The following is a 15000-nucleotide window of genomic DNA, read 5'->3' on the forward strand; positions in this document are numbered from 1 at the left end:
GAGAGAGAGTGTGTGAGAGAGAGAAAGAGAGAGAGAGAGGGTGATAGAGGATTAGAGAGAAAAGGAGAGAGAGAAAAGGAGAGAGAGGGGGATAGAGAGGGGAGAGAGAGAGAGAGAGAGAGAGAGAGATGGGCTTGGTAAAATGTACTCTCTGTAGTCATAGATACCAACTCAGCCCAGCCACCCAGAGGACACCATAAAACGCTCACACACACACACACACACACACACACACACACACACACACACACACACACACACACACACACACACACACACACACACACCCACCTACTCTGTCTCCTCTCCTCTCCCGGCATCTTTTAATTTGTTTACAGTCGTTTGACTTTTCAGAAGGTCAGTAGAGACGAAAGTGTTTAAAACTCCATTTGTTTTTCCAACCTGCAATCAAGAAGCTGCCTGCCTGTGGAGGTCCCCACATCCACGCTCTCCTCGGTCACCACGGCGATGGATGTGCATGTTTAGCCAGATGCTCCATCAAAGCAGCGCTCGACTGCGTTGTCATAACAACATGAATCACTGTCTCCTTTTCAACAAGTGTAGGGTTGCATCCCAAATGGCGATCTCTTCACTATATAGTACAGGCCCATAGGTTCCTCTTGGGACACAACACACTCATTCTTCTCACGTTCATTTGTCTTCAACGTTGGAGAATTAGTCGGTAAAGTTGAACCCTTTCTCTCTTCTGGAGTTTTGTTTGCTTGACAAACAGAGAGGTTAGATTCCGGGAGAGAGGAGACACATTTAGAGGGTTTAGAAAGCGTGTAATTATTTATCTTTTGAAGTGCTCGCCCGCTTATCTTCTATGAAGTTTCCTGTTTGCTCTGACTCGGCAAATTCGACAATGTTTGTGTTTTGTTAACTTTGAGGAAGGAGGATTTTGCTGGCTCAGCTTTTCCAGACACCTTGCCATAGAGGGGCTCTGCTGGTATCAAACTGACACACAATTTTTTCAATTACTTACTTAAAAAAAAAATTTAACCTGTATTTCACTAGGCAAGTCAGTTAAGAACAAATTCTTATTTACAATGATGGGTTAGGGTTAGGGTTAGGGTTAGGGTTAGGCCTACCCCGGTCAAACCCGGACGACGCTGGGCGTACCCTCAGTCAGGCTGACATTTTCTCCAGATAATATTTTCTGCTTTCTTCCCCAATAGTTTCACTGCAACTTGTCCAGTTTCTCTGTAAGTCTCTATCTAAAACCTCCACTTGTTTCTAAAATCCCAAGCTCTTTGAAAAGAAATAAACCCCATTACCATTCCTCAGGGCTCTGCAAGGGATTTGACCCCAAAACGGACTTCTATAATTTTATAAATTTGACGTGATTGTTCTCAAAAGGAAAAGTTTAGCAGGAGAATCAGAGAGATTTTACTGGGTGTCTGTGAGAGGTACTGAAGGCAGCCGGAATCATAAAGACAGGATTTAAGAGGATAGACTGTTACTTCTGTAAGAAAGTCCATCATGCTGCTATATCAAAGGAGAACTGTGTTACTCCAGAAGAGAAGCCATCTCATGCCAAACGGTGCTGTGTCTGTCTCTGCATTTCGCAATGGCGTGTCCTCTGTGTCTCTCCACAGGCTGGTGTGAGGCCAGCTGGCTGTCCAAGGCGTCTTCACCACTCCGTAACAGAGAGGGAGAGAGGAGAGAGAGAGAGAGAGAGATGGAGGAGGGAAAGAGAGAGAGAGATGGAGGAGGGAGAGAGAGAGAGATGGAGGAGGGGAGAGAGAGAGAGAGATGGAGGAGTGAGAGAGAGAGAGCGAGAGAGAGACAGATGGAGGAGGGAGAGAGAGTGAGAGATGGGGAGAGAGAGAGAGAGATGGAGGAGGGAGAGAGAGAGAGAGATGGAGAGAGAGAGAGAGATGGAGGAGGGAGAGAGAGAGAGATGGAGGGAGAGAGAGAGAGAGATGGAGGAGGGAGAGAGAGAGAGAGATGGAGAGAGAGAGAGAGAGAGATGGAGGAGTGAGAGAGAGAGAGCGAGAGAGAGACAGATGGAGGAGGGAGAGAGAGAGAGAGATGGAGGAGGGAGAGAGAGAGAGATGGAGGAGGGAGAGAGAGAGAGAAAGAGAGAGAGAGATAAAAGGGAAATGGAGGAAGGAGGCTGGGGATGCTCTGCTGAGAACACGGAAACAGCATCCTGCGAACTGAACCGCGCTCTGAGGATCTACAAAGGCTCTCTGAAGGCTCCACAACTCTCTGGGGTGTCAGCTTCTTTATGTGAGATTTGTTTTGCTGGAACTCTGGGTGTGTCCCCCAAATAACACCCTACTCCCAAAATAGGGGACTGCAGAGCAGAGGGTTAAAAGGAGTTAACTAAACTAAGTCCTGCAGGACTATAGGGCTGGTGGCTGGTTCCTGCAGGGCTGGAGGGCTGGTGGCTGGCTCCTGCAGGACTAGACGGCTGGTGGCTGGTTCCTGCAGGACTAGAGGGCTAGTGGCTGGCTCCTGCAGGACTATAGGGCTGGTGGCTGGTTCCTGCAGGACTAGAGGGCTGGTGGCTGGTTCCTGCAGGACTAGAGGGCTGGTGGCTGGTTCCTGCAGGACTAGAGGGCTAGTGGCTGGCTCCTGCAGGACTATAGGGCTGGTGGCTGGTTCCTGCAGGACTAGAGGGCTGGTGGCTGGCTCCTGCAGGACTAGAGGGCTGGTGGCTGGTTCCTGCAGGGCTGGAGGGCTCGTGGCTGGTTCCTGCAGGACTAGAGGGCTGGTGGCTGGTTCCTGCAAGGCTGGAGGGCTTGTGGCTGGTTCCTGCAGGGCTGGAGGGCTGGTGGCTGGTTCCTGCAGGACTAGAGGGCTGGTGGCTGGCTCCTGCAGGACTAGAGTCACTCAGACCATACTGTGTCTTTAGGAGACAGTGGAATAGAGTCAGTCACTCAGACCATACTGTTTCTTTAGGAGACAGTGGAATAGAGTCAGTCAGTCACTCAGACCATACTGTGTCTTTAGGAGACAGTGGAATAGAGTCAGTCACTCAGACCATACTGTGTCTTTAGGAGACAGTGGAATATAGTCAGTCACTCAGACAATACTGTGTCTTTAGGAGACAGTGGAATAGAGTCAGTCACTCAGACCATACTGTGTCTTTAGGAGACAGTGGAATAGAGTCAGTCAGTCACTCAGACCATACTGTGTCTTTAGGAGACAGTGGAATAGAGTCAGTCAGTCACTCAGACCATACTGTGTCTTTAGGAGACAGTGGAATAGAGTCAGTCACTCAGACCATACTGTGTCTTTAGGAGACAGTGGAATAGAGTCAGTCAGTCACTCAGACCATACTGTGTCTTTAGGAGACAGTGGAATAGAGTCAGTCACTCAGACCATACTGTGTCTTTAGGAGCCAGTGGAATAGAGTCAGTCACTCAGACCATACTGTGTCTTTAGGAGACAGTGGAATAGAGTCAGTCAGTCACTCAGACCACACTGTGACTTTAGGAGACAGTGTAATAGAGTCAGTCACTCAGACCATACTGTGTCTTTAGGAGACAGTGGAATAGAGTCAGTCACTCAGACCATACTGTGTCTTTAGGAGACAGTGGAATAGAGTCAGTCAGTCACTCAGACCATACTGTGTCTTTAGGAGACAGTGGAATAGAGTCAGTCACTCAGACAAAACTGTGTCTTTAGGAGACAGTGGAATAGAGTCAGTCAGTCACTCAGACCATACTGTGTCTTTAGGAGACAGTGGAATAGAGTCAGTCACTCAGACCATACTGTGTCTTTAGGAGACAGTGGAATAGAGTCAGTCAGTCACTCAGACCATACTGTGTCTTTAGGAGACAGTGGAATAGAGTCAGTCAGTCACTCAGACCATACTGTGTCTTTAGGAGACAGTGGAATAGAGTCAGTCACTCAGACCATACTGTGTCTTTAGGAGACAGTGGAATAGAGTCAGTCAGTCACTCAGACCATACTGTGTCTTTAGGAGACAGTGGAATAGAGTCAGTCAGTCACTCAGACCATACTGTGTCTTTAGGAGACAGTGGAATAGAGTCAGTCACTCAGACCATACTGTTTCTTTAGGAGACAGTGGAATAGAGTCAGTCACTCAGACCATACTGTGTCTTTAGGAGACAGTGGAATAGAGTCAGTCACTCAGACCATACTGTGTCTTTAGGAGACAGTGGAATAGAGTCAGTCACTCAGACCATACTGTGTCTTTAGGAGACAGTGGAATAGAGTCAGTCACTCAGACCATACTGTGTCTTTAGGAGACAGTGGAATAGAGTCAGTCACTCAGACCATACTGTGTCTTTAGGAGACAGTGGAATAGTATTTGTTGAGGTTTAATTGTCAGATAGACCAGTGGCTCAACGATGACAATGATGGCTAACGGTACCCTGAGGTCATTTCCTCTGTGTGTGTGTGTGTGTGTGTGTGTGTGTGTGTGTGTGTGTGTGTGTGTGTGTGTGTGTGTGTGTGTGTGTGTGTGTGTGTGTGTGTGTGTGTGTGTGTGTGTGTGTGTGTGTGTGTTCTGTTTGGTCCAACCACCACCACCAGAACCCATTGTTTCCTGTAGGCTCGAGGCTGAGGAAAGGGGTCTAATTCGGGTTTCAGCAGAGTCAGCTAACCAACTCTCCACAGGGAGGAAAGAAGTTTCTGCAATGCAGCCGTAGAAATATATTTCATTCTGCAGCCATATAAATATATTTCATTCTGCAGCCGTGGAAATATAATTCATTCTGCATCCATATAAATATAATTCATTCTGCAGCCATAGAAATATAATTCCTTCTGCAGCCATATAAATATATTTCATTCTTCAGCCATATAAATATAATTCATTCTGCAGCCATATAAATATAATTCATTCTACAGCCATATAAATATAATTCATTCTACAGCCATATAAATATACTGCTCAAAAAAATAAAGGGAACACTAAAATAACACATCCTAGATCTGAATGAATGAAATAATCTTATTAAATACTTTTTTCTTTACATAGTTTAATGTGCTGACAACAAAATCACACAAAAATAATCAATGGAAATCCAATTTATCAACCCATGGAGGTCTGGATTTGGAGTCACACTCAAAATTCAAGTGGAAAACCACACTACAGGCTGATCCAACTTTGATGTAATGTCCTTAAAACAAGTCAAAATGAGGCTCAGTAGTGTGTGTGGCCTCCACGTGCCTGTATGACCTCCCTACAACGCCTGGGCATGCTCCTGATGAGGTGGCGGATGGTCTCCTGAGGGATCTCCTCACAGACCTGGACTAAAGCATCCGCCAACTCCTGGACAGTCTGTGGTGCAACGTGGCCTTGGTGGATGGAGCGAGACATGATGTCCCAGATGTGCTCAATTGGATTCAGGTCTGGGGAACGGGCGGGCCAGTCCATAGCATAAATGCCTTCCTCTTGCAGGAACTGCTGACACACTCCAGCCACATGAGGTCTAGCATTGTCTTGCATTAGGAGGAACCCAGGGCCAACCGCACCAGCATATGGTCTCACAAGGGGTCTGAGGATCTCATCTCGGTACCTAATGGCAGTCAGGCTACCTCTGGTGAGCACATGGAGGGCTGTGCGGCCCCCCAAAGAAATGCCACCCCACACCATGACTGACCCACCGCCAAACCGGTCATGCTGGAGGATGTTGCAGGCAGCAGAACGTTCTCCACGGCGTCTCCAGGCTCTGTCACATGTGCTCAGTGTGAACCTGCTTCATCTGTGAAGAGCACAGGGCGCCAGTGGCGAATTTGCCAATCTTGGTGTTTTCTGGCAAATGCCAAACGTGTGTTGGGCTGTAAGCACAACCCCCACCTGTGGACGTCGGGCCCTCATACCACCCTCAAGGAGTCTGTTTCTGACCGTTTGAGCAGACACATGCACATTTGTGGCCTGCTGGAGGTCATTTTGCAGGGCTCTGGCAGTGATCCTCCTGCTCCTCCTTGCACAAAGGCGGAGGTAGCGGTCCTGCTGCTGGGTTGTTGCCCTCCTACGGCCTCCTCCACGTCTCCTGTTGTACTGGCCTGTCTCCTGGAAGCGCCTCCATGCTCTGGACACTACGCTGACAGACACAGCAAACCTTCTTGCCACAGCTCGCATTGATGTGCCATCCTGGATGAGCTGTACTACCTGAGCCACTTGTGTGGGTTGTAGACTCCGTCTCATGCTACCACTAGAGTGAAAGCACCGCCAGCATTCAAAAGTGACCAAAACATCAGCCAGGAAGCATAAGAACTGAGAAGTGGTCTGTGGTCACCACCTGCCGAACCACTCCTTTATTGGGGGTGTCTTGCTAATTGCCTATAATTTTCACCTGTTGTCTATTCCATTTGCACAACAGCATGTGAAATTTATTGTCAATCAGTGTTGCTTCCTAAGTGGACAGTTTGATTTCACAGAACAGTGATTGACTTGGAGTTACATTGTGTTGTTTAAGTGTTCCCTTTATTTTTTTGAGCAGTGTATAATTCATTCTGCAGCCATAGAAATATAATTCCTTCTGCAGCCATATAAATATATTTCATTCTTCAGCCATATAAATATTATTCATTCTGCAGCCATATAAATATAATTCATTCTACAGCCATATAAATATAATTCATTCTGCAGCCATATAAATATAATTCATTCTGCAGCCATAGAAATATAATTCATTCTGCAGCCATAGAAATATAATTCATTCTTCAGCCATATAAATATAATTCCTTCTGCAGCCATATAAATATAATTCATTCTTCAGCCATATAAATATAATTCATTCTGCAGCCATATAAATATAATTCATTCTGCAGCCATATAAATATAATTCATTCTGCAGCCATATAAATATAATTCATTCTGCAGCCATATAAATATATTTCATTCTTCAGCCATATAAATATAATTTCTTCTGCAGCCATATGAATATAATTCATTCTACAGCCATATAAATATAATTCATTCTGCAGCCATATAAATATAATTCATTCTGCAGCCATATAAATATAATTCATTCTTCAGCCATATAAATATAATTCATTCTGCAGCCATATAAATATAATTCATTCTGCAGCCATATAAATATAATTCATTCTACAGCCATATAAATATAATTCCTTCTGCAGCCATATAAATATAATTCCTTCTGCAGCCATATAAATATAATTCCTTCTGCAGCCATATAAATATAATTCCTTCTGCAGCCATATAAATATAATTCCTTCTGCAGCCATAGAAATATAATTCATTCTACAGCCATATAAATATAATTCATTCTACAGCCATATAAATATAATTCATTCTACAGCCATATAAATATAATTCATTCTACAGCCATATAAATAGAATTCATTCTACAGCCATAGAAATAGAATTCATTCTGCAGCCATATAAATATAATTCATTCTGCAGCCATATAAATATAATTCCTTCTACAGCCATATAAATAGAATTCATTCTGCAGCCTTGCCTGCAGGATTTTCCACCACTGTCGACATCACGGTTTCTCTTAGGAAACTATACACGCAGCAGTATCAAAATGGCAGTAACTTTGTTGGTGTAGTGCCACTAGTTAATTTAGTGTAAACCTCACATGATGTCTCTAGTGTTCTGTAGATGCCCCCCTCACCTTTACCTCCCTGCTCGCTCATTGGACAAGTAACCGTCTTACTCTAGTGCCTCCAGTTAAAATAGTGGACTCCCTGCAGAATGCCTCTATCCCCTCCACTGTTAACCCCATCAACAGCACTGACGTCTCCACATCACACCAAGCAGTCCCTGGCTTCCACAGCTTCCACACATTAACATTCACAACACAGCCGGGCCACAGAGATGTGTCTCTTTCAGAGCAGGTAGAAAGGACATCTCTCCTGTCTCTCCTCTCTCCTCTGACATATAGATAGACACAGGAAGCACCTGCAGAATTACAACAGGACTGAGTTGGCAATTTGACAGGCCAGGTAAAGAGCTGCAGTAATGACAGGCAGCGTTGTGGTTTTGTCAGCTGAGATGAGGAGGTCATTCATGTGTGGTTGTTTATGGAGGGAAGTGGACAGAAACTGTTCAGCAGACTACAATATAGAGGGAAGTACAAGGGAGGGAAGGAGAAGGGAGGAGAGGAGAGGGGAGGAGAAGAGAAGGAGAGTAGGGGAGGAGAGGGGAGGATAAGGGAGGAGAAGGGAGGGGAGGGAAGGAGAAGGGAGGGGAGGGGAGGGAAGGAGAGGGAAGAGAAGAGAAGAGAAGGAGAGGAGGGGAGGAGAGGGAAGAGAAGAGAAGAGAAGGAGAGGAGGGGAGGAGAGGGAAGAGAAGAGAAGAGGAGGGGAGGAGAGGGGAGGATAAGGGAGGAGAAGGGAGGGGAGGAGAGGGAAGAGAAGAGAAGGAGATGAGAGGAGGGGAGGAGAGGGGAGGGGAGGAGAGGGCTGGAGAGGGGAAGGAGAGCAGAGGGGAAAGGAGGAGAGGGGAAGGAAAGAGGAGAGGAGAGGGGAAAGAGAGCAGAAGGGGAGGAGTGGGAGGGAATATAAAGGGGAGTGGAGTACATGGGAGGAGAGGAGAGGAGGAGAGGGGAGGGAAATAGTGGAGGAGAGGGGAGGGAAAGAGAGGAGGAGAGGGGAGGGAAAGAGAGGGGAAGGAGAGCAGAGGGGAAGAGATGGGAGGGAGGGAGGAGATGGGAGGGAGGGGAGTATAAGGGAGGGAAGCGGAGGAGTAGGACTGCAGGGAGTATGATGGGTTAGAGAAGAGGGGAGGGAAGTTGTTTACTCAAAACAGATACCCTTCCTCCCTTCCTGTAAGGCACTCAGCCCAACCATGTTTTAGGCTGATACGCTTTTCATCAACTTTAAAGGCTGCATTTACACAGGCAGCCCAATTCTGAGATTTTTTTTCTTCTAATTGCTCTTTTGACCAATCACATCAGATCTCTATTTCAGAGCTGATCTGAAAAATATCAGAATTGGGATGCCTGTGTAAATGCAACCAAAGAAATGAATGAGACGCCATTTTCATAAATTGGTTTTGTTAATGATTTAAGCCTGTGGTTTTAGTTAATGACATAAGCCTGTGGTTTAGTTAATGATATAAGCCTGTGGTTTTAGTTAATGATATAAGCCTGTGGTTTTGTTAATGATATAAGCCTGTGGTTTAGTTAATGATATAAGCCTGTGGTTTTGTTAATGATATAAGTCTGTGGTTTAGTTAATGATATAAGCCTGTGGTTTTGTTAATGATATAAGCATGTGGTTTTGTTAATGATTTAAGCCTGTGGTTTTAGTTAATGACATAAGCCTGTGGTTTAGTTAATGATATAAGCCTGTGGTTTTAGTTAATGATATAAGCCTGTGGTTTTAGTTAATGATATAAGCCTGTGGTTTTGTTAATGATATAAGCCTGTGGTTTAGTTAATGATATAAGCCTGTGGTTTTGTTAATGATATAAGTCTGTGGTTTAGTTAATGATATAAGCCTGTGGTTTAGTTAATGATATAAGCCTGTGGTTTTGTTAATGATATAAGCCTGTGGTTTAGTTAATGATATAAGCCTGTGGTTTAGTTAATGATATAAGCCTGTGGTTTAGTTAATGATATAAGCCTGTGGTTTTGTTAATGATATAAGCCTGTGGTTTTGTTAATGATATAAGCCTGTGGTTTTTGTTAATGATATAAGCCTGTGGTTTTAGTTAATGATATAAGCCTGTGGTTTTAGTTAATGATATAAGCCTGTGGTTTTGTTAATGATATAAGCCGGTGGTTTTGTTAATGATATAAGCCTGTGGTTTTGTTAATGATATAAGCCTGTGGTTTTAGTTAATGATATAAGCCTGTGGTTTTGTTAATGATATAAGCCTATGGTTTAGTTAATGATATAAACCTGTGGTTTTGTTAATGATATAAGCCTGTGGTTTTGTTAATGATATAAGCCTGTGGTTTAGTTAATGATATAAGCCTGTGGTTTTGTTAATGATATAAGCCTGTGGTTTAGTTAATGATATAAGCCTGTGGTTTTGCTAATGATATAAGACTGTGGTTTTGTTAATGATTTAAGCCTGTGGTTTTAGTTAATTATATAAGCCTGTGGTTTTGTTAATGATATAAGCCTGTGGTTTTGTTAATGATATAAGCCTGTGGTTTAGTTAATGATATCAGCCTGTGGTTTTGTTAATGATATAAGCCTGTGGTTTTGTTAATGATTTAAGCCTGTGGTTTTGTTAATGATTTAAGCCTGTGGTTTTGTTAATGATATAAGCCTGTGGTTTAGTTGCTCTCTCTCTCATACGCCCATCCTTTCCTTCTCTGCTCCTAGCTCCGTCCAGTAGGAAACCTGGGGACGCTCTCATCATCTCCGACATCAAGAAGGGCAGCGTGGCTCACAGGTAAATACATCAATCAACCAATCAACCTGCTCACAGGTAAATACATCAATCAACCAATCAATCTGCTCACAGGTAAATACATCAATCAACCAATCAACCTGCTCACAGGTAAATACATCAAACAACCAATTAACCTGCTCACATGTAAATATATCAATCAACCAATTAACCTGCTCACAGGTAAATACATCAATCAACCAATCAACCTGCTCACAGGTAAATACATCAATCAACCAATCAACCTGCTCACAGGTAAATACATCAATCAACCAATCAACCTGCTCACAGGTAAATATATCAATCAACCAATTAACCTGCTCACAGGTAAATACATCAATCAACCAATTAACCTGCTCACAGGTAAATATATCAATCAACCAATTAACCTGCTCACAGGTAAATACATCAATCAACCAATCAACCTGCTCACAGGTAAATACATCAATCAACCAATCAACCTGCTCACAGGTAAATATATCAATCAACCAATTAACCTGCTCACAGGTAAATACATCAATCAACCAATCAACCTGCTCACAGGTAAATATATCAATCAACCAATCAACCTGCTCACAGGTAAATATATCAATCAACCAATTAACCTGCTCACAGGTAAATAAATCAATCAACCAATCAACCTGCTCACAGGTAAATACATCAATCAACCAATCAACCTGCTCACAGGTAAATATATCAATCAACCTGCTCACAGGTAAATACATCAATCAACCAATCAACCTGCTCACAGGTGAATACATCAATCAACCAATCAGCCTGCTCACAGGTAAATATATCAATCAACCAATCAACCTGCTCACAGGTAAATACATCAATCAACCAATTAACCTGCTCACAGGTAAATACATCAATCAACCAATCAACCTTCTCACAGGTAAATACATCAATCAACCAATCAACCTGCTCACAGGTAAATACATCAATCAACCAATCAACCTGCTCACAGGTAAATACATCAATCAACCAATCAACCTGCTCACAGGTGAATACATCAATCAACCAATCAGCCTGCTCACAGGTAAATACATCAATCAACCAATCAACCTGCTCACAGGTAAATATATCAATCAACCAATCAACCTGCTCACAGGTAAATACATCAATCAACCAATTAACCTGCTCACAGGTAAATATATCAATCAACCAATCAACCTGCTCACAGGTAAATACATCAATACATCAATCAAACAATTAACCTGCTCACAGGTAAATACATCAATCAACCAATCAACCTGCTCACAGGTAAATACATCAATACATCAATCAACCAATTAACCTGCTCACAGGTAAATACATCAATCAACCAATCAACCTGCTCACAGGTAAATACATCAATACATCAATCAACCAATTAACCTGCTCACAGGTAAATACATCAATCAACCAATCAACCTGCTCACAGGTAAATACATCAATACATCAATCAACCAATTAACCTGCTCACAGGTAAATACATCAATCAACCAATCAACCTGCTCACAGGTAAATACATCAATCAACCAATCAACCTGCTCACAGGTAAATTATTTGAAACATACAACATGCACCAACCACATCAACACTATTGTCTCAGTGTTGCTCTGCACACCACTCCACTAAACTACACTATGAATGTTGCTCTGCACACCACTCCACTAAACTACACTATGAATGTTGCTCTCCACACCACTCCACTAAACTACACTATGAATGTTGCTCTGCACACCACTCCACTAAACTACACTATGAATGTTGCTCTCCACACCACTCCACTAAACTACACTATGAATGTTGCTCTGCACACCACTCCACTAAACTACACTATGAATGTTGCTCTCCACACCACTCCACTAAACTACACTATGAATGTTGATCTGCACACCACTCTACTAAACTACACTATGAATGTTGCTCTCCACACCACTCTACTAAACTACACTATGAATGTTGCTCTCCACACCACTCCACTAAACTACACTATGAATGTTGCTCTCCACACCACTCTACTAAACTACACTATGAATGTTGCTCTGCACACCACTCTACTAAACCACACTATGAATGTTGTTCTCCACACCACTCCACTAAACTACACTATGAATGTTGCTCTCCACACCACTCTACTAAACTACACTATGAATGTTGTTCTCCACACCACTCCACTAAACTACACTATGAATGTTGCTCTGCACACCACTCCACTAAACTACACTATGAATGTTGATCTGCACACCACTCTACTAAACCACACTATGAATGTTGCTCTCCACACCACTCTACTAAACCACACTATGAATGTTGCTCTCCACACCACTCTACTAAACTACACTATGAATGTTGCTCTCCACACCACTCCACTAAACTACACTATGAATGTTGCTCTCCACACCACTCTACTAAACTACACTATGAATGTTGCTCTGCACACCACTCTACTAAACTACACTATGAATGTTGCTCTCCACACCACTCTACTAAACCACACTATGAATGTTGTTCTCCACACCACTCCACTAAACTACACTATGAATGTTGCTCTCCACACCACTCTACTAAACTACACTATGAATGTTGTTCTCCACACCACTCCACTAAACTACACTATGAATGTTGCTCTCCACACCACTCTACTAAACTACACAATGAATGTTGCTCTGCACACCACTCCACTAAACTACACTATGATGTTGCTCTCCACACCACTCCACTAAACTACACTATGAATGTTGCTCTGCACACCACTCCACTAAACTACACTATGAATGTTGCTCTGCACACCACTCTACTAAACTACACTATGAATGTTGCTCTGCACACCACTCCACTAAACTACACTATGAATGTTGCTCTGCACACCACTCTACTAAACTACACTATGAATGTTGCTCTCCACACCACTCCACTAAACTACACTATGAATGTTGCTCTGCACACCACTCCACTAAACTACACTATGAATGTTGCTCTCCACACCACTCCACTAAACTACACTATGAATATTGCTCTCCACACCACTCCACTAAACTACACTATGAATGTTGATCTGCACACCACTCTACTAAACTACACTATGAATGTTGCTCTCCACACCACTCCACTAAACTACACTATGAATGTTGCTCTGCACACCACTCCACTAAACTACACTATGAATGTTGCTCTCCACACCACTCTACTAAACTACACTATGAATGTTGCTCTCCACACCACTCTACTAAACTACACTATGAATGTTGATCTGCACACCACTCTACTAAACTACACTATGAATGTTGTTCTCCACACCACTCCACTAAACTACACTATGTATGTTGCTCTGCACACCACTCCACTAAACTACACTATGAATGTTGCTCTGCACACCACTCCACTAAACTACACTATGAATGTTGATCTGCACACCACTCTACTAAACCACACTATGAATGTTGCTCTGCACACCACTCTACTAAACCACACTATGAATGTTGCTCTCCACACCACTCCACTAAACTACACTATGAATGTTGATCTGCACACCACTCTACTAAACCACACTATGAATGTTGCTCTGCACACCACTCTACTAAACCACACTATGAATGTTGCTCTCCACACCACTCTACTAAACCACACTATGAATGTTGCTCTCCACACCACTCTACTAAACTACACTATGAATGTTGCTCTCCACACCACTCCACTAAACTACACTATGAATGTTGCTCTCCACACCACTCTACTAAACTACACTATGAATGTTGCTCTGCACACCACTCTACTAAACTACACTATGAATGTTGCTCTCCACACCACTCTACTAAACCACACTATGAATGTTGTTCTCCACACCACTCCACTAAACTACACTATGAATGTTGCTCTCCACACCACTCTACTAAACTACACTATGAATGTTGTTCTCCACACCACTCCACTAAACTACACTATGAATGTTGCTCTCCACACCACTCTACTAAACTACACTATGAATGTTGCTCTGCACACCACTCCACTAAACTACACTATGAATGTTGCTCTGCACACCACTCTACTAAACTACACTATGAATGTTGCTCTGCACACCACTCCACTAAACTACACTATGAATGTTGCTCTGCACATCACTCTACTAAACTACACTATGAATGTTGCTCTCCACACCACTCCACTAAACTACACTATGAATGTTGCTCTGCACACCACTCCACTAAACTACACTATGAATGTTGCTCTCCACACCACTCCACTAAACTACACTATGAATATTGCTCTCCACACCACACCACTCCACTAAACTACACTATGAATGTTGATCTGCACACCACTCTACTAAACTACACTATGAATGTTGCTCTCCACACCACTCCACTAAACTACACTATGAATGTTGCTCTGCACACCACTCCACTAAACTACACTATGAATGTTGCTCTCCACACCACTCTACTAAACTACACTATGAATGTTGCTCTCCACACCACTCTACTAAACTACACTATGAATGTTGCTCTCCACACCACTCTACTAAACTACACTATGAATGTTGTTCTCCACACCACTCCACTAAACCACACTATGTATGTTGCTCTGCACACCACTCCACTAAACTACACTATGAATGTTGCTCTGCACACCACTCCACTAAACTACACTATGAATGTTGATCTGCACACCACTCTACTAAACCACACTATGAATGTTGCTCTGCACAC

General features: G+C 43.2%; 1 protein-coding gene across 1 annotated transcript in view; it reads left to right on the forward strand.

Annotated features, from left to right (window-relative positions):
- Positions 1–15000, forward strand: part of LOC106576653 (glutamate receptor-interacting protein 1) — a gene marked incomplete at both ends in the record, with an annotated part of 45068 nt that overhangs the window by 12297 nt on the left and 17771 nt on the right. Inside the window, one exon of the mRNA XM_045711704.1 lies at positions 10240–10309. Coding sequence (XP_045567660.1) covers positions 10240–10309 — 70 coding nt within the window. The remainder of the gene's footprint in view (positions 1–10239; positions 10310–15000) is intronic.

This window comes from Salmo salar, unplaced genomic scaffold (assembly GCF_905237065.1).
Source record: "Salmo salar unplaced genomic scaffold, Ssal_v3.1, whole genome shotgun sequence".
NCBI lineage: Eukaryota > Metazoa > Chordata > Actinopteri > Salmoniformes > Salmonidae > Salmo > Salmo salar.